The sequence below is a fragment of the Megalobrama amblycephala genome, linkage group LG3 (genome assembly GCF_018812025.1).
Source record: "Megalobrama amblycephala isolate DHTTF-2021 linkage group LG3, ASM1881202v1, whole genome shotgun sequence".
Classification (NCBI taxonomy): domain Eukaryota; kingdom Metazoa; phylum Chordata; class Actinopteri; order Cypriniformes; family Xenocyprididae; genus Megalobrama; species Megalobrama amblycephala.
This window is the reverse complement of record NC_063046.1, coordinates 60,863,559-60,884,068: the sequence shown is the minus strand read 5'-3', so window position 1 is coordinate 60,884,068 and position 20,510 is coordinate 60,863,559. Positions and strand designations below refer to the sequence as shown.

Here is a 20,510-nt window from a genome sequence, read left to right as displayed (position 1 = left end):
GGCCATTTAAATCAATATAACCTTTTATACATTCAGTCTTTTGTACAGTAATTTAATTATGTTACATTGAGTTCTTAATTTAGCAAACAAACTCAGCAAGGAATTTTTACAGGCTCATTTGATTTCTGAAGAGGAAAAGAAGGCAAAGAGTACTTGTTCGTGTCCCTTTGTGTAACCATACAGTGGAAATGATTATTCCAGCCATTACAGATGAGCTTCGGCACACGCATTATTACGCAACGTGTGCGCTTAAGACAATTACAGAATGTAGAAACATCATCCTAACGACCTTAACTGATAAATCACAGCATTCCAGCACTTAACGAATGGAAGTGTGGCACTCGCCACCCTAAAAACAAGAAGATTCTGGTCTTTTTATGAGGAAACATGGTTCAAGTGTTTGATCAGAAATTGTAAAACCAGGAATGAAATACTAAATGGTTCTCATCCTAAGATACTTTGGCTTGTAAACACTTTTGCTGTAGTATTAGAACAAAAACGGTTAAAATCTCACAAAAGACATCAACAGCAGGTCTGGGTCATATTTCACCCCAAAATTAAACAGTCATGGAATTTTGACATAATAAACCCAGAAAGTTTTGGAAAAGATCTGTATAATCGAATATTTGGTAGTTTATAATACTGGTTAAACAAATTGTATCCAGCCATTCAGTCATGTGACATTATGCTTGTATTTATTAATAAATCAAATAGCATTAATTTTAATTAAAACATGCTATGATAAATTTGAACATGGATTTTATTCCTGTATACATAGATTGCATTAATATTTGCTTCGGAAATCAGAGAAAAGTCATGGATAAAAATATTGATGGAAATGTGCATGAACACTGATGACATTGTTATTTGTGATATTTTGCATAATGAAAATAAAGCTTATTTGAATGCTCGTTAAGTTGATTTGCATTGTTTTTCATGATAATTAAGCAATCAAAAAATATTTCATTTATACAATGATTTATCACTATGAATTGACTCTAATTTATGCTGATTTTAATTGAAAAAATCTATTATGTTAATGTTTTATAGTCATGAGAATCTGGATGTATTATAGAACAACCTTAATAGCCCAAAAAACAGGCTCTTTTTAAATGGAAAATTCCTGTTATTCTGTGGTAAAACATGACCCAGACGTAGTTTAGTGAGATTCACTCTTATAGTGTTTGGATTTCCACTTTGAAGGTCCTGCTGTTTTGTACCCAGCGGTCACTAGCGTCCGAATCAGTCACATTGAGAGAGGCTGATTCTCAAGCTTTGCTGACGAAATGAAACACGATTCAGGCAGAATAGCACACGGAGGCTCCACCTGACCCCCGTCATCCAACCTCTGAGTGCAAAGAAGGCCGCTCCGTAGCATTGGAGAAATGGCTATAGACTCATTGAATCATCCAACTTTAAGCAGTAAAGCTCCAGCGCTTCCAGCTGGCCTCGAGGCCGCATCCGCCACAAAACACGTTCAGTCTTGATTCTTCTCTCTAGTCCACTTGATCATGGTCTCTGGAGAGCGATAGAGGAAGATGAGTTTTGAGTACAGCTCTTCCTCCAGCTCCAGTTCTCCGGTTTCCCGCACCAGGAAGATGTCCATGCACAGTTTGAGGATGCGGTCCACGCACGGCAGCTCCTCGAACATGATGGAGTGAGAGATCTCGCTGAAAAAGCCTCGCACAAACTTGCCGATGACCAGAACCACCGACACGTACAGTCCCATGATCCTGCGGGAGGAGAAGAGACGGATGTATTCGCGAGGAATATTCTGGAATATTCACTACTGGTCAAAAGTTTGGGATAATTATGATTTTTCATTTTAATGTTTTGAAAGATTTTTTTTTTTTTTTGCTCACCACGGCTGCATTTATTTGATCAAAAATACAGTAAAAATTTTGAAATATTTTTACAATTTAAAATCACTGTTTTCTATGTGAAAATATAGTAAAGTGTAATTTATTCCTGTGATCAAATCTGAGTTTTCAGCATCATTACTCCAGTCTTCAGTGTCACATGATCCTTCAGAAATCATTCTAATATGATGATCTAATATGATGAGTTTTTCCTGCTTAATAATTTTGTGGAAATGAATACACTACCATTCAAAAGTTTGGGGAAGTAAGATTAAAAAAAGAATAAATATAGCTGAGAGCAGCAATTATTGAGTTTCAAGCACTTTAAGCACATAAAAAGGTATTATATTTTATTTAGCAAGCATGTAAGCACTTAGATCATAGCATTTACAGCCAATAAAGGCAATTCACTAAGGAAAAATGTTTTTTGACAGTTATAGCGCCACCTATTGCCTGATCTCCACCACTTTTTTTTTTTTTTTTAGGTGTCCTCAAAGCATGCCCATACATGTCAAATTTGGTGAAAATATGTAATTTCATTTTTAAGTTATAGACACTTACATAAATGAAAGCATAAAAATTACCCATGAGCAACTTTGATTGGATTTTTTTTTTGCCACTTCCTATCAAAATTTTGACTTTTGGGCATTAGTGAATATTAACAAGCTATGGTTTCATATTTCCTAAAGTGGTTTAATCTCAGACTAATTGTTTTGAAAATATTCACAAAAGTTTTTCAAGCGCTAAATCACAACATTGCACAAACCATAGGGCGAAACCTAGCATGTTTGGTATCGTTGGACTCGGCAAGGATTCGGGACTGTAATGACTCCTGTGAAAATAAGTCGACCATACCCAAAGTTATAAACATTTAATTTTACCACTAGATGGAGCTGGTTCAAAACTTCTCAGGCTCATTCAGGGCATCGTGCCGATGACCCATACCAAGTTTCGTTCAGATCGGCCTCCGTTAACCTTGTCTAACAGGTGTTCAAATTTCATTGGCCGATGGCAGCCATGTTTTTCAAGATATGCCAATGTCCTCATAGACTATCACGGCACCTTGGACCAATACACTGCATGCCGAATTTCAAGTCGATCGGACTAACGATTGCATAGTTAGAGCTGTTTCCTCTTTTTTTCATTTCATAGCGCCACCAAGTGTTCAATCACTGCGATTTTTTTTTTCACTGTGACCACATGTATACCAAATTTGGTGAAAATATCTCACTCCATTCAAGAGTTACAGCCATTTTAGTGAAAATGGTCCTTCCCATTTCTAACGTTTTTGCGCAACTTCGAAACCAAGAATCAAAATTTCAACTTTTTAAAAAAAAAATAATTATTGATATTCAGAGTCCAGAAAAATTTTCATGGCGGAAATAACAGGTCTAGGAGTTATGAGCATTTTTGCGGTTTTGATTGCTGTAGCGCCACCTGTTGGACAATCGGTATTGCCTTGTCAGTCTCTCCCCAAATTGAGACCTATCATCTGGCCAAGTTTCAAGCCTCTAGGCCTTACTATCACAGTTTCCACATAATGTTAAGAAGTGAAAACAGTTTTCAACATCGATAATGATCAGAAAATGTTTCTTGAGAAACAAATCAACATATTAGAATGATTTCTGAAGGATCATGTGACACTGAAGACCGGAGTAATGATGCTGAAAATTCAGCTTTGATCACAAGAATAAATTGCATTTTACAGTATATTCACATAGAAATCTTGCAGCCTTGAGAAGATTTTAACAGCAACTTATTTCAAAAACATTAAAAAAATCTTAATTATTCTTAACTTTTGACAGCTAATAACATAACTAATAAAATACATTTAACTATGTTTAATGATCAGCAGTAAGAGTTTACAGCGAATACAATAAAAAGCCTGCACTAAATCTCAAAAGGAATGGAGGTGGTGTACCCATATCCTGCTAGGAAGCCCAAACTCGGAGGGCTAACTTTGTCGTTAAAGATGACCATGGGTAAGACGTTGCAGGAGTCGCGGCAGTCGGCGATACTGATGTCCCACCACTCTTGAGCTCCAGTGGTGTTCACTGAGGCTTCCCTCATCAGAGACAGGGTCACATTCTGATATCCATCCTCACCACCTGCCACGACAAAACAACCACATCTTTACCTTAGGAAACGGCTCAAAAGTAAAACTAGCACATATTATATTGAATATGGCAGGCAATGTGAATGTATTTGGACTTGGCAGACTATTTCTGCTACGCTTCTGCTGCTGCAGATCAAGCATGGACTTGCTACTGCTAATAGATACACAGACACACTGCTGTGAGACTGTAAGATCTGCTGCTGCTGCATAAATAGACATACATCAATCCTGTAGCAGATCTAGGCAGGTGGAGCTGGGGAGGTGGAGGGGTTCAGAGGAACTGCAGGACTAGATTACAGCAAAAACTGAACCATACGTTGATCAAGCAATCTCATTGGCTGTAGGATCAGCGGAGGGCAATGAACTTGTGATGTGATGGCTTGCTTGCTGACTGCATGTAAAGGACTGATTAGCCTAACTGGTCATGTATGTCCCAAACAAGGTAGAAATCCCCCACAATTCATTGGAAACATATTAAGGAGGAAATTCACAAGAGTGTCCTGTGCCTGACTAAAACACTAAAGAGACGTTTGATTCTTTTTACCTTCATACAGCTGGCTGACGGGTTTCGCTTCAGCTCCATTAGGTGCTCGGATGTAGTTAGGAAACATGTGCGGCACAAGCCTACGAGAGAATTAGAGATGATAAAAATCAGAAAAATAGTGTGAAATATAGACACTTGCCAAATATGAGTAACAAAATATATGGTGTAGGATTTACTTTGAAACAGGTTTTCATTCAGAAATTGCTAGTACATTTCACAAATAATTTTAAAGATGTTTTTAAGTAGAAAGACTGAAAGAGTAGCTGCACGATTAATCGTTAAAAGATCGCAATCTTATTCTTAAATGACAGTGATTTGGCCCTATGTGTTTTTAACCACAATGTATCATTATTTCCGTCTTACAATAATTCAGATTATCCCAGAAGTACTGGGATAAAAGTTTATAGTTCGGATATAAAGACTGATGTCTACGGTAGCGATCAAAATAGAGTAAATTAACTTTTGAAAGTAGCGTGATGCTTCAAATAAAGATTGTAATTACATTGTTACACCAGTAGGTGGCGACAAGGACTTAAAAAATGTATTTGTCATCGAATCATTCAAGAGATTTGTTCAAAAATGCTGATTCATCCAGTAATAAAACAAGTCTTTATGAGTGAGTCATTGAATCATTCACTCAACCAGACTTTTTAAGTCAAATGAATTAAATATTTATTTTAAATAGAGTGCAGCAATTAATATTTAGTAAATTACTTAGAGTAAATTAAGTTAGGATTTTTTTTTTCTTAAGAGTGTATCTAGGATGATGGATGAAGTTGTGAAATGTGCGGCACAAGCCTATGAGAGAATTAGAGATGATAAAAATCAGAAAAAGTGTGTGAAGAAAAGATACTTGCCATATATGAGTAACAAAAAATGGTGTAGGATTTACTTTGAAACTGTTTTCACTCAGAAATTGCTAGTACATTTCACAAATAATTTAAAAGACATTGAATTAAACATGACATTTTGAAGTAGAAAGACTAAAATAGTAGTTGCACGATTAATCGTTAAAAGATTGCAATCTTATTCTTAAATGACAGTGATTCAGCTCTATGTGTTTTCAACCACGCAGTATCAATATTTCTGTCTTACAATAATTCAGATTATCCCAGGAATACTGAGATAAAAGTTTATAGCTCAGATATCAACGCTGATGTCTACGGTAGCGATCAAAATAGAGTAAATTAACTTTTGAAATTAGCGTGATGCTTCAAATAAAGATTGTAATTACATCATTACACCAGTAGGTGGTGACAAGTGACTTAAAAATATATTTGTCATTGAATCATTCAAGAGATTCTTTCAAAAATGCTGATTCATCCAGTAATGAAACAAGTCTTTATGAGTGAGTCATTGAATCATTCACTCAATTTGACTCATTTGACTTTTAAGTCAAATTAATTAAATATTTATTTTAAAAAGAGTGCAGCAATTAACATTTAGTAAATTACCTCTAGTAAATTACGTTATGAATCATGGGAGATTTTTTTTCCTAAGAGTGTGTCTAGGATGATGGATGAAGTTGTGATAAAACTTACACAGGATCCTTCCGGTTGCCCAGCAGCAGCGAGGCCAGGTCGGCTCTGACTGGATTCTCTCGTGCCAGACTGATGGAGTGCCTGTCGAAAGTATGTTCCACTGTCCCACCCTTCCCAAGGTCCCTATCAGACACAAGCACATAATGAACATGAGATCCTGTGCTCCAGCAGAAGCAGCTTATTTCTTTCTCCATCAAACTGACCTTTGGAAGATCCAGTCCAGACGGAGGGTCATGTCACCGGTGCTGCCGAGCAGTTCCTTTATGAGCTCCTGTCGGCTCGGCGGGCTGATCTGCCACACTGACCCCGAGCTGCCCTCGATGTTGGCTGTGACGATGTCTTCATAGCTGTACATGGTGATAAACTGCATGGCCACCTGTGGACACATTCCAGCCGACTGTTATATCCGGCAGAGGTGGATACCTCACACTTGTGCCAGTTAAAAAAAATCTTACTGCAGCCTTGATAATAAACATAATATCTATTTCTGTTTTCAACTCTTGTGAAATGACTAACTGCAAAAGATGTGCCTGAAGTGGCTTCAAAACGGATAACTAATTCTTCCGAATAACAGGAAAAATATTTGACAGTCACTCACTGGATAACAGGTGAGTCAGGGAATAGCATGATATTATACATAAACCTCTAAAATAACTATGCAGCAATGACTGTGTGAAGTAAATGAGTGTAAGCTTTAAGAATGAAATGAACGTAAATCAAAATATCTGCATCACTGTGCATCTCTCAGAAGTCTATGGAAGCTTGTTTCCACCACTAAATAAAAATAATATAAAATGAAAAAGGTAATTGCGAGAAAAAAGGTCAAAATTGCGAGTTGTAAAGTCAGAATTGCAAGTTATAAAGTCAAAATTACGAGTTGTAATGTCAGAATTGCGAGATATAAAGTCAGAATTGCAAGTTATAAAGTCAAAATTGCGAATTGTAAAGTCAGAATTGCGAGACATAAAGTCAGAATTGCGAGACAAAGTCAGAATTGCGAGTTATAAAGTCAGAATTGCGAGACAAAGTCAGAATTGCGTGTTATAAAGTCAGAATTGCGAGATAAAGTCAGAATTGGGAGTTATAAAGTCAGAATTGCGTGATATAAAGTCAGAATTGCGAGACAAAGTCAGAATTGCAAGATATAAAGTCAGAATTGCGAGACAAAGTCAGAATTGCGAGTTGTAAAGTCAGAATTGCAAGTTATAAAGTCAGAATTGCGAGTTATAGTCAGAATTGCGAATTAAGTCAGAATTGCAAGTTATAAAGTCAAAATTGCGAATTGTAAAGTCAGAATTGCGAGACATAAAGTCAGAATTGCGAGACAAAGTCAGAATTGCGAGTTATAAAGTCAGAATTGCGAGACAAAGTCAGAATTGCGAGATATAAAGTCAGAATTGCGAGACAAAGTCAGAATTGCGTGTTATAAAGTCAGAATTGCGAGATAAAGTCAGAATTGGGAGTTATAAAGTCAGAATTGCGTGATATAAAGTCAGAATTGCGAGACAAAGTCAGAATTGCAAGATATAAAGTCAGAATTGCGAGACAAAGTCAGAATTGCGAGTTGTAAAGTCAGAATTGCGAGTTATAAAGTCAGAATTGCGAGTTATAAAGTCAGAATTGCGAATTAAGTCAGAATTGCAAGTTGTAAAGTCAGAATTGCAAGTTGTAAAGTCAGAATTGCGTGATATAAAGTCAGAATTGCGAGACAAAGTCAGAATTGTGAGATATAAAGTCAGAATTGCAAGTTGTAATGTCAGAATTGCAAGTTATAAAGTCAGAATTGCGAGTTATAAAGTCAGAATTGCGAATTAAGTCAGAATTGCAAGTTGTACAGTCAGAATTGCAAGTTGTAAAGTCAGAATTGCGTGATATAAAGTCAGAATTGCGAGTTAAGTCAGAATTGCGTGATATAAAGTCAGAATTGCGAGACAAAGTCAGAATTGCGAGTTATAAAGTCAGAATTGCGAGACAAAGTCAGAATTGCGTGATATAAAGTCAGAATTGCGAGACAAAGTCAGAATTGCGAGACAAAGTCAGAATTGCGTGATATAAAGTCAGAATTGCGAGACAAAGTCAGAATTGCGAGATATAAAGTCAGAATTGCGAGACAAAGTCAGAATTGCGAGACAAAGTCAGAATTGCGAGATATAAATTTAGAATTGCAAGTTGTAAAGTCAGAATTGCGAATTAAGTCATAATTGCAAGTTGTAAAGTCAGAATTGCAAGATGTAAAGTCAGAATTGCGTGATATAAAGTCAGAATTGTGAGTTAAGTCAGAATTGCACGTTATTAAGTCAGAATTGCCAGTTATAAAGTCAGAATTGCGAGATATAAAGTCAGAATTGCAAATTAAGTCAGAATTGCAAGTTGTGAAGTCAGAATTGCGTGATATAAAGTCAGAATTGCACGTTGTAAAGTCAGAATTGCGTGATATAAAGTCAGAATTGTGAGTTAAGTCAGAATTGCGTGATATAAAGTCAGAATTGCGAGACAAAGTCAGAATTGCGAGAAAGTAAGAATTGCGAGATATAAAGTCAGAATTGCAAGTTGTAATGTCAGAATTGCAAGTTATAAAGTCAGAATTACGAATTAAGTCAGAATTGCAAGTTGTAAAGTCAGAATTGCAAGTTGTAAAGTCAGAATTGCGTGATATAAAGTCAGAATTGCGAGACAAAGTCAGAATTGCGAGACAAATTCAGAATTGCGAGTTGTAAAGTCAGAATTGCGAGACAAAGTCAGAATTGCGTGATATAAAGTCAGAATTGCGAGACAAAGTCAGAATTGCGAGACAAAGTCAGAATTGCGAGTTATAAAGTCAGAATTGCGAGACAAAGTCAGAATTGCGTGATATAAAGTCAGAATTGCGAGACAAAGTCAGAATTGCGAGACAAAGTCAGAATTGCGTGATATAAAGTCAGAATTGCGAGACAAAGTCAGAATTGCGAGATATAAATTTAGAATTGCAAGTTGTAAAGTCAGAATTGCGAATTAAGTCATAATTGCAAGTTGTAAAGTCAGAATTGCAAGATGTAAAGTCAGAATTGCGTGATATAAAGTCAGAATTGTGAGTTAAGTCAGAATTGCACGTTATTAAGTCAGAATTGCGAGTTATAAAGTCAGAATTGCGAGTTATAAAGTCAGAATTGCGAGATATAAAGTCAGAATTGCAAATTAAGTCAGAATTGCAAGTTGTGAAGTCAGAATTGCGTGATATAAAGTCAGAATTGCACGTTGTAAAGTCAGAATTGCGAGATATAAAGTCAGAATTGCGAATTAAGTCAGAATTGCAAGTTGTAAAGTCAGAATTGCAAGTTGTAAAGTCAGAATTGCGTGATATAAAGTCAGAATTGTGAGTTAAGTCAGAATTGCGTGATATAAAGTCAGAATTGCGAGACAAAGCCAGAATTGCGAGAAAGTCAGAATTGCGAGATATAAAGTCAGAATTGCAAGTTGTAATGTCAGAATTGCAAGTTATGAAGTCAGAATTGCGAGTTATAAAGTCAGAATTACGAATTAAGTCAGAATTGCAAGTTGTAAAGTCAGAATTGCAAGTTGTAAAGTCAGAATTGCGTGATATAAAGTCAGAATTGCGAGACAAAGTCAGAATTGCGAGACAAATTCAGAATTGCGAGTTGTAAAGTCAGAATTGCGAGACAAAGTCAGAATTGCGTGATATAAAGTCAGAATTGCGAGACAAAGTCAGAATTGCGAGACAAAGTCAGAATTGCGAGATATAAAGTCAGAATTGCAAGTTGTAAAGTCAGAATTGCGTGATATAAAGTCAGAATTTTGAGTTAAGTCAGAATTGCATGTTATTAAGTCAGAATTGCAAGATATAAAGTCAGAATTGCGAGTTATAAAGTCAGAATTGCGAATTAAGTCAGAATTGCGAATTAAGTCAGAATTGCAAGTTGTAAAGTCAGAATTGCAAGTTGTAAAGTCAGAATTGTGAGTTATAAAGTCAGAATTGCGAATTAAGTCAGAATTGCAAGTTGTAAAGTCAGAATTGCATGATATAAAGTCAGAATTGCAAGTTGTGAAGTCAGAATTGCGAGATATAAAGTCAGAATTGCGAGTTATAAAGTCAGAATTGCGAATTAAGTCAGAATTGCAAGTTGTAAAGTCAGAATTGCGTGATATAAAGTCAGAATTGCACGTTGTAAAGTCAGAATTGCGAGATATAAAGTCAGAATTGCAAGTTATAAAGTCAGAATTGCGAATTAAGTCAGAATTGCGAGTTATAAAGTCAGAATTGCAAGTTGTAAAGTCAGAATTGCGAGTTATAAAGTCAGAATTGCAAGATATAGTCAGAATTGCGAGTTATAAAGTCAGAATTGCGAGATATAAAGTCAGAATTGCAAGTTGTAAAGTCAGAATTGCGAGTTATAAAGTCAGAATTGCGAAATATAAAGTCAGAATTGCAAGTTGTAAAGTCAGAATTGCGAGTTATAAAGTCAGAATTGCAAGATATAAAGTCAGAATTGCAAGATATAAAGTCAGAATTGCGAGATATAAAGATACAAATATATAAAGATATAAATGATGTCCACTTACAGCATTTTTCCCAAACTTATTGTTGAGATGGTTGTAGTCCTGCTCAGTGTAAGGCTTGATGGACTGCTGCTGAACACTCATCGTGAATAAAGGCTGCAAGAGAAAACAATCAAATCTCAAACGTAAAATCTCAAAGTACTAAACTATTATAGAAATATTACAATAGTATTTTACCTCATAACCTCCGAGCTTGACTGTGACGGTGACATCAACAGGATGGTTAACCACGCCCACTACTGATTTAACCAGTGAGATGAAGAGTAGTGGGAACCAAATGATGCAAATGAGGAACAGAATGATTATGCCGCCCATCCCATACTTGACTATCTTCTTTTTCTTTTGACCTTTTGGTTGAGGATATTTCTGCAGAGAGAAAGTTTAATGAAGCCCAAAAATCATGGACAAATAAGATTATAAGTGGTGCTTGCCAAACCCAAACCCAAAGAGGCACAGCCTTTGAAGTATCATCATCGGCAAGCTTTTGTAACATTATAACACTTTTGATCAATTTAATGATTAAACCTGCTACCTTTTCTGTTTCACGGCTGCACTTGATGATGAAGATATTAGCGTAGATGTCTTCTACACACATCCAGTTGGAGAGAGACAGTGTGGTATCTGTCCAAACCCAGTCCATCACCGCTCGAAGCTCAACTAGAAACGGAACCAGGCGGAACCTGAGGAAATTCAATCCATTAATGCCTTCGGTGGCTCTCATCTCATCTCATTTCATCTCATCCTTTTAAGAAAAACTTTTGAAGAGAAGACACTGAAAAATGAAAATACAAAGTGCCCACCCTTGGAAGAGGAAGAGGTTGAGATGATTGAATTTCTTGGTGAGGAAGTTTCCGAGGATTCGTGTCGGGTAGCCGCAACGGATCTGGTACGCCGACAATGTGAAGTAGATGCACTTGAAGAAATACCAGAGCTGGGCCACTGAGTTATGATTGAACATCCTGTGAAAATAAAGGAAGAGATATAAACTCTAAAGCCTTTGATCTCAGCTGCAAAGATCTCCTGCATTTGTACACAAGCCTCGCTTACCTCTCTGTGACAGCCGGAAGGATGAAGAACATCCACAGGTGGATCCCGAAAACCAGTATAACCTGGAAGATGAGCTTTCCCAAGATGCTCTTCCGCAGGTACAGCGCACGATCAATGATCATGGTGCTGAACTGAATGAGGAGCATGACTAGAAACGCCTCGGGAACCTGATCCTCGGACAGAGAGGAGGCTATGTCTGCTGCCGCCGAGTGTTTCTGGGACAGAGCAAACATTTCATGCTCAAACTTTACACAGTCAATGAGCCTATTTACACTTGTCACATGTCACTATTCGATTTGACCTGGAATGCGTCTCAAAGCACGTCCTGAAGTGATTTGAGCCTCGGAGGGTATTACACCTGGTCGGATAGCTAAGTGACCAGGTGTCTAATTAATTTGGCATCCTAAATTTAGTTGCATAATATTATTTGCATTTAGCATTGTTGTTGTTTTAACTCAGATTGAGAATAATTTCTTCAGGATTGGTTCCAATTCATGCCATTCCAAAACGCAAATCCGGTAGACATTCCTTTGGGATTTTTTGACTAGGGATATCTTTATCTGAGTTTTCTGTACTCACTCCAAAGGCCCAGAAACCGAAGATGACGATGATAAAATCCACCACATCCGTGAGGAACATCAGAGCGTAGACATCAGTAGCCGCCCGATACTCCGCATGCAGGATGTTCTGGAAGAATCCACAGGTCGGCTTGTAGACATTCTTCACTCTGTGTAGAGGAATTGAAAACACCACAAGATAAAATCAATGACGGTCAAACCTTAAATATGGCATTAAATTATGAATATCAACATCTGGATCATGATACTGCATGTTATATATCAATTACTATTGTCAGTGTTGATTCTTCAAAATATAAATTATTTTTAAACAGTGTAGAAGCAGCAGAAACTCAGCCCAAACCAACTGCAAATGTTTCATTAAAGGTGCATCTTTTAAATGCAATTAACAAATCATTATACCACTAAATATGAAGTCTCTTTATAATATGAGTTATTTTATTAAATTGTAGGGCTTGTTTTGTTTGTTTTATGGAGAGCTTGGCTAGTAAGAGACTTTTAACTACAACTTTTCCCTTTTATTATAGAAATGTGTCAATAAATGTCTACAAATGTATAAAACTGATCTGAGATCAGGTAAAAATCATAAATAAACACTGGTTCAAGGGTTCAGAGAGATCATTGCCCCCTAACGGCAAACAAATGACATTTCGAAATGTTTCTAAACAGTTATGATATAATAAAGCCTTGTTCACTGAAATCACGTGACTTTGGCAGTTTGATACGAGCTCCGAATCTCTGGTCGAAATCGCCCATCATTGGTACCTCCTCTTACAAAAGAAAAAATGCCCCTGGAAATCAATTTGACCGGGCAAATATTGCTCCGTAATGAAAATGTTAATTTCTGACCCTTTCCTGCTGGGTTGAAACAAAAGCAACAGGAATCTTACATGGATAAGAAAAGGCCTTTGAGTTTTCCTCCAACAGCATTCAATAGTTTTTTACTGGTGTCCTCGCTGTGTTTCGTCTTTGACTTCTTCTTCTTCTTCTTCTTGGGTTCTTTCTGTTTAGTTTCTGTGACAGGATTGTTCATACATGTCAAAATAACACACATAACAGGCTCAGTACAATTTTATAGACATAATTTAGGTAGAATTCATATTTTAATAGGGTTGGACATCGTTTGAGTTTTATCGATTCCGATTCTTATCGATCTTTTCGTTTCAATTCCACTCATCAAATATCAAACATATTAATATTTTTGCAAAACATTTTGTTGCACCTGAATACCATGAACACAAATACCACAGAAAAAACTACTAGCCCACCTAATATAAACGTCAAACATTATTAAAGTTCAGAATTGCCAATTTAGTGACGTTTTAGACCCCCGTAGCAACTTTTTTTCAAAAAGTGATTTGCAACATTTTGGACTGTGGTTAACATGTAGTCAGTCACTATATCATACTCGTTTCATTGTCTGACAGAAAATAGGCAAATGAGAACAGCTTTATTGGACATTCGGCTATATATTGTATTAAAACTACAGTATGTGAACATGGATTGAGAGTTGGTGCATTCTGTCATCTAGCGACATTTAGCTACTTTTTGAGCTACTTTCAAAATAGTTGGCAACACTGTTAAAGACAAGACTTTTTATCTCACAATTCAGACTTTTTTTCTCACAACTGTGAGATATAAACACAATTGCGAGAAATAAAGTCAGAATTGTGAGTTATAAACTCGCAATTCTGACTTTTTTCTCACAATTCTGACTTTATAACTCGCAGTTTATATCACGCAAATTAGATTTTTTTCATTCAGTGGCGGAAACAAGCTTTCATAGTAAACCATCAGTAATAAAAATAAGAACAAATAAATTAGCAATAGTACAAAAATACAACTAAACAAAGATCAGGTACAGAAATTGAAATCAACTGTAAAAACACTACATAGTATTATTTTTATAAATAAAACATAGATTTTATAAAAATAAAGTTGCAAAGTGATTCAGTCGTGAGCAGTGAGTGATTTTCTCTTTGTCATTTGTTGTTTGATTAACAGACGTTAGCAGGCTTATTAGGCTGCTGTCACTTTAAGACCGAATGCACGGATCCAATATACTGATACACATCTGATTTGTTTTACTGTTTACGTTCACTTAACACATAACCGACTGTTTACACAAGGATATTTTGACAATTTTGAGTGTCCACGTGCAAGAAAATGCAAAAGAGAACTCAATTCAGTATTCGCACAGTATATGAGATGCGGTTTTAAATGTGCGGATGCCGAATTGAATTCTGTGTCAGAATCAATAAGCAGAATTGAGATTTTAGTATCTAATTTCTGACATTAAGTATCCGATTTCAGAATTGGAATCGATTTTCGATTCCCAACACTATATCTAAATAAATCAGTTTTTCAACAGACCTATTTCTGACTGTTTTTTCTTGCGGAAGCGCAGGAAGGGACTCTTCTTCTTCTTTCCCTCCTCCTTCTCTGTCTGTAGTGTTTCTGTGGTGTCCGTGTGAATGTTGGGGTCCGGGTCGGTCTGTATCTCAGCATCGGTCGGTGATTCTGCCGACGGCGTCATTGACATCACCTCCGTGTCGGGCTCTGGCTGTGCTCGACTGTCCTCTTCATCTGAGAGTTTCTCATCCCTTTTTTTCTTGCTCTTCTCCGCAGATGAAAGATCAGTCTTCTCTTCCAGAGGGCCCTCTTGGTCCCAGAGACCATAACGCTGAGAGAGGCAAAGACAAAAATGTGTGTCGTGATGGATTACAAACCAAATGCCAAGTCATAATATAAGAAAAATGCATTCTGTATATTTTAAGTCTTCACAGAATCTAAATCATTAAAATCAATTTTCCTATGGGGAAAATGAATGTAGTTTTTACTTCTGGACTGTTACATTCTATTGAGTTCCAAAGAAGCCGAAACAAACTTTATACCAATAACTCTTAACTGTGCTTTAAACATGGTGACCATCAGACCAACAGTCTAATATTCTAATATTCTAGTATTCAGATAAACTGAATACCTGGAGAAGTGAGCGGTGAAAGAAGAGGGCCAGCAGCTGAAGCAAATCATAGCGGATGTAGTTGTCGGTTTTCTCCAGACCCAGGATCCGTGGAGGGAAGAAGGGCTTGTCCTCGTTTAACTTCAGCTGATGCTCACTATTCCACGGGAAGAAGCCGAACTGAAACAGGTATTTGACCACCACCATGACCTGTGGGAAACACATCAGCCCAGAGATACGCATTTTAGTTATTATAGTACCAACTGCAACTGTTTAATATGCAAACTTTCAAAGCTTTCATATAAGTAGCCCTTTATACAAACGTCCACCTTGAGCTTGTGCTTCATGTGTCTTTTTGCTGTGAAATCTTTATAAAGTAAACGCAAGAATCACTTTGATATTGTTAGTAATATTTCAAGATCAACACTTACTGGACATATTGCACATATTGTTTTATATATACCGTTAAAATTAAACATAAAATAAAATAAAAAGTTAATTAAATTCAAATTTATAATTAAATATTGAAATTAAAATTAAATATTAAATAAAAATCTAAATATTAAAATAAAAACTATTCTACAAATTTAAATAAGGTTTCTTTTTAATTATCTGAAACATTAAATCAAGTCAATTTTACAAATATTCTGTTTTTATATTTATTTATTTTTAATTTGGTCTAAAGGTTCAATGAACTGTAAAAAAGTTTACGTTTAAAAAGTGGTTAAAATAGTATTTTCTATATACTGTATTAAATAAAATGTAAATATTACAATTTTAAAATTAAATATTACACGAAAATAGAAATAATAAAATAAAAACATTCTAAAAATATATATATAAAAAAAATAAAAATATATATATATATATATATATATATATATATATATATATATATATATATATATATATATATATATATATATGAAACATTAAATCAAGTCAATTTTACAAATTTTATGATTTTATTTTATTTATTTTTTTATTTGGTCAATTTTCAATTAACTGTAAAAATGTTCACTTTTTTTTCTATAGTTGTCTGTATACTGTATAAAATAAAATATACAAAAAAAGCATTAAATATAAACATTTAAATTAAACTAAATATTACACAAAAATCTAAATATTAAAACAAAAACTATCTAAAAATATTCTAAAAATTAAAATAAGGGGAAAAAAGGCCTTGTGCGTTCTTCCCACCTCTGTGTAGACTATGGCCGTCATCCAGAACCTCTTGGAAGGTCGCGGCACAGACAGCATGGCCCAGAGAAAGACCAGAACCGGCAGCACCAGTGAGACGACAGAGGCGGTCACCAGGTTATTGAGCACGATGATGAAATAACAGACCAGCTCAGAGTGAGCCGCCAGAACATTATAGAGCGCGAAGAGCAGCTTCAGCAGTCGGTTCTGAGACGAGTAGAACTCACGGCTCTGTATCAGCTCCTCAACACTGAACGGCCTGAAACAGAGACAAGAAACAAAACCTTTTAAATGTACTGTGTCTTACATAAAGAAAATAAAGTCTATTTAGTACCTATTTAACACCATTAACTCTTTCATAAAAAAAGCAACATATTTGAACAAAACGCTGAGAAAAATCACATTTTTTTTCAAAGACTACTGTGTGCAAAAGCAATGCTCGTGTTTTGATCCGGAGAATCTGTACTTGTTCAGATGATGTGTAATAGCGCCCCCTACCATATAACAGTGAAAATACGGAAAGCTGGAGAATTAAGTCAATGGCAGGGAAAGAGTTAATACACGTTTTCGCTCAAATTCTCATTACTGTAATGTCAGATGATGTGTAATAGCGCCCCCTACCATATAACAGTGAAAATACGGAAAGCTGGAGAATTAAGTCAATGGCAGGGAAAGAGTTAATACACGTTTTCTCTCAAATTCTCATTACTGTAATGTCAGATGATGTGTAATAGCGCCCCCTACCATATAACAGTGAAAATACGGAAAGCTGGAGAATTAAGTCAATGGCAGGGAAAGAGTTAATACACGTTTTCTCTCAAATTCTCATTACTGTAATGTCAGATGATGTGTAATAGCGCCCCCTACCGTATAACAGTGAAAATACGGAAAGCTGGAGAATTAAGTCAATGGCAGGGAAAGAGTTAATACATGTTTTCTCTCAAATTCTCATTACTGTAATGTCAGATGATGTGTAATAGCGCCCCCTACCATATAACAGTAAAAATACGGAAAGCTGGAGAATTAAGTCAATGGCAGGGAAAGAGTTAATACACATTTTCTCTCAAAATCTCATTACTGTAATGTCAGATGATGTGTAATAGCGCCCCCTACCATATAACAGTGAAAATACGGAAAGCTGGGGAATTAAGTCAATGGCAGGGAAAGAGTTAATACACGTTTTCTCTCAAATTCTCATTACTGTAATGTCAGATGATGTGTAATAGCGCCCCCTACCATATAACAGTGAAAATACGGAAAGCTGGAGAATTAAGTCAATGGCAGGGAAAGAGTTAATACACGTTTTCTCTCAAATTCTCATTACTGTAATGTCAGATGATGTGTAATAGCGCCCCCACCGTATAACAGTGAAAATACGGAAAGCTGGAGAATTAAGTCAATGGCAGGGAAAGAGTTAATTCACGTTTTCTCTCAAATTCTCATTACTGTAATGTCAGATGATGTGTAATAGCGCCCCCTACCGTATAACAGTGAAAATACGGAAAGCTGGAGAATTAAGTCAATGGCAGGGAAAGAGTTAATACATGTTTTCTCTCAAATTCTCATTACTGTAATGTCAGATGATGTGTAATAGCGCCCCCTACCGTATAACAGTGAAAATACGGAAAGCTGGAGAATTAAGTCAATGGCAGGGAAAGAGTTAATACACGTTTTCTCTCAAATTCTCATTACTGTAATGTCAGATGATGTGTAATAGCGCCCCCTACCATATAACAGTGAAAATACGGAAAGCTGGAGAATTAAGTCAATGGCAGGGAAAGAGTTAATACACGTTTTCTCTCAAATTCTCATTACTGTAATGTCAGATGATGTGTAATAGCGCCCCCTACCATATAACAGTGAAAATACGGAAAGCTGGAGAATTAAGTCAATGGCAGGGAAAGAGTTAATAGATGTTTTCTCTCAAATTCTCATTACTGTAATGTCAGATGATGTGTAATAGCGCCCCCACCGTATAACAGTGAAAATACGGAAAGCTGTAAAATTACGTCAATGGCGGGGAAAGAGTTAATACATGTTTTCTCTCAAATTCTCATTACTGTAATGTCAGATGATGTGCAATAGCGCCCCCTACCGTATAACAGTGAAAATACGGAAAGCTGGAGAATTAAGTCAATGGCAGGGAAAGAGTTAATAGATGTTTTCTCTCAAATTCTCATTACTGTAATGTCAGATGATGTGTAATAGCGCCCCCTACCGTATAACAGTGAAAATATGGAAAGCTGGAGAATTAAGTCAATGGCAGGGAAAGAGTTAATACATGTTTTCTCTCAAATTCTCATTACTGTAATGTCAGATGATGTGTAATAGCGCCCCCTACCGTATAACAGTGAAAATACGGAAAGCTGGAGAATTAAGTCAATGGCAGGGAAAGAGTTAATAGATGTTTTCTCTCAAATTCTCATTACTGTAATGTCAGATGATGTGTAATAGCGCCTTTTACCGTATAACAGTGAAAATACGGAAAGCTGTAAAATTACGTCAATGGCGGGGAAAGAGTTAATACATGTTTTCTCTCAAATTCTCATTACTGTAATGTCAGATGATGTGTAATAGCGCCCCCTACCGTATAACAGTGAAAATACGGAAAGTTGGAAAATTACGTCAATGGTGGGAAAAGAGTTAATACATGTTTTCTCTCAAATTCTCATTACTGTAATGTCAGATGATGTGTAATAGCGCCCCCACCGTATAACAGTGAAAATACGGAAAGCTGGAGAATTAAGTCAATGGCGGGAAAAGAGTTAATACACGTTTTCTCTCAAATTCTCATTACTGTAATGTCAGATGATGTGTAATAGCGCCCCCTACCATATAACAGTGAAAATACGGAAAGCTGGAGAATTAAGTCAATGGCAGGGAAAGAGTTAATACATGTTTTCTCTCAAATTCTCATTACTGTAATGTCAGATGATGTGTAATAGCGCCCCCTACCGTATAACAGTGAAAATACGGAAAGCTGGAGAATTAAGTCAATGGCAGGGAAAGAGTTAATACACGTTTTCTCTCAAATTCTCATTACTGTAATGTCAGATGATGTGTAATAGCGCCCCCTACCGTATCACAGTGAAAATACGGAAAGCTGTAAAATTACGTCAATGGCGGGGAAAGAGTTAATACATGTTTTCTCTCAAATTCTCATTACTGTAATGTCAGATGATGTGTAATAGCGCCCCCTACCATATAACAGTGAAAATACGGAAAGTTGGAAAATTACGTCAATGGTGGGAAAAGAGTTAATACATGTTTTCTCTCAAATTCTCATTACTGTAATGTCAGATGATGTTTAATAGCGCCCCCTACCATATAACAGTGAAAATACGGAAAGCTGGAGAATTAAGTCAATGGCAGGGAAAGAGTTAATACACGTTTTCTCTCAAATTCTCATTACTGTAATGTCAGATGATGTGTAATAGCGCCCCCTACCGTATAACAGTGAAAATACGGAAAGTTGGAAAATTACGTCAATGGTGGGAAAAGAGTTAATACACGTTTTCTCTCAAATTCTCATTACTGTAATGTCAGATGATGTGTAATAGCGCCCCCTACCGTATAACAGTGAAAATACGGAAAGCGGCAGGGAAAGAGTTAATAGATGTTTTCTCTCAAATTCTCATTACTGAAATGTCAGATGATGTGTAATAGCGCCCCCTACCATATAACAGTGAAAATACGGAAAGCTGGAGAATTACGTCAATGGCGGGAAAAGAGTTAATACATGTTTTCTCTCAAATTCTCATTACTGTAATGTCAGATGATGTGTAATAGCGCCCCCTACCATATAACAGTGAAAATACGGAAAGTTGGAAAATTACGTCAATGGTGGGAAGAGAGTTAATACATGTTTTCTCAAATTCTCATTACTGTAATGTCAGATGATGTGTAATAGCGCCCCCTACCATATAACAGTGAAAATACGGAAAGTTGGAAAATTACGTCAATGGTGGGAAGAGAGTTAATACATGTTTTCTCAAATTCTCATTACTGTAATGTCAGATGATGTGTAATAGCGCCGCCTACAGTATAACAGAGAAAATACAGGAAGCTGGAAAATCAACTAACTCTCAGAGTATTGGACTGTTAGGTTA

At 36.2% G+C, this 20,510-nt stretch overlaps 1 protein-coding gene across 1 annotated transcript in view; it reads right to left on the bottom strand.

Annotated features, from left to right (window-relative positions):
• Positions 1–27: 27 nt before the first annotated feature.
• piezo1 (piezo-type mechanosensitive ion channel component 1) overlaps positions 28–20,510 on the bottom strand; it is a 111,014-nt gene continuing 90,531 nt past the window's right edge. Inside the window, exons 37-51 of the mRNA XM_048186357.1 lie at positions 16,402–16,660; positions 15,223–15,411; positions 14,613–14,922; positions 13,130–13,253; positions 12,241–12,388; positions 11,662–11,876; positions 11,415–11,573; positions 11,147–11,294; positions 10,792–10,980; positions 10,618–10,710; positions 6,264–6,436; positions 6,061–6,183; positions 4,520–4,599; positions 3,781–3,967; positions 28–1,733 (exon numbers count right to left, since the gene is read on the bottom strand). Of these exons, the coding sequence (XP_048042314.1) occupies positions 1,478–1,733; positions 3,781–3,967; positions 4,520–4,599; positions 6,061–6,183; positions 6,264–6,436; positions 10,618–10,710; positions 10,792–10,980; positions 11,147–11,294; positions 11,415–11,573; positions 11,662–11,876; positions 12,241–12,388; positions 13,130–13,253; positions 14,613–14,922; positions 15,223–15,411; positions 16,402–16,660 (2,653 nt within the window). The 3' untranslated portion in view covers positions 28–1,477. The remainder of the gene's footprint in view (positions 1,734–3,780; positions 3,968–4,519; positions 4,600–6,060; positions 6,184–6,263; positions 6,437–10,617; positions 10,711–10,791; positions 10,981–11,146; positions 11,295–11,414; positions 11,574–11,661; positions 11,877–12,240; positions 12,389–13,129; positions 13,254–14,612; positions 14,923–15,222; positions 15,412–16,401; positions 16,661–20,510) is intronic.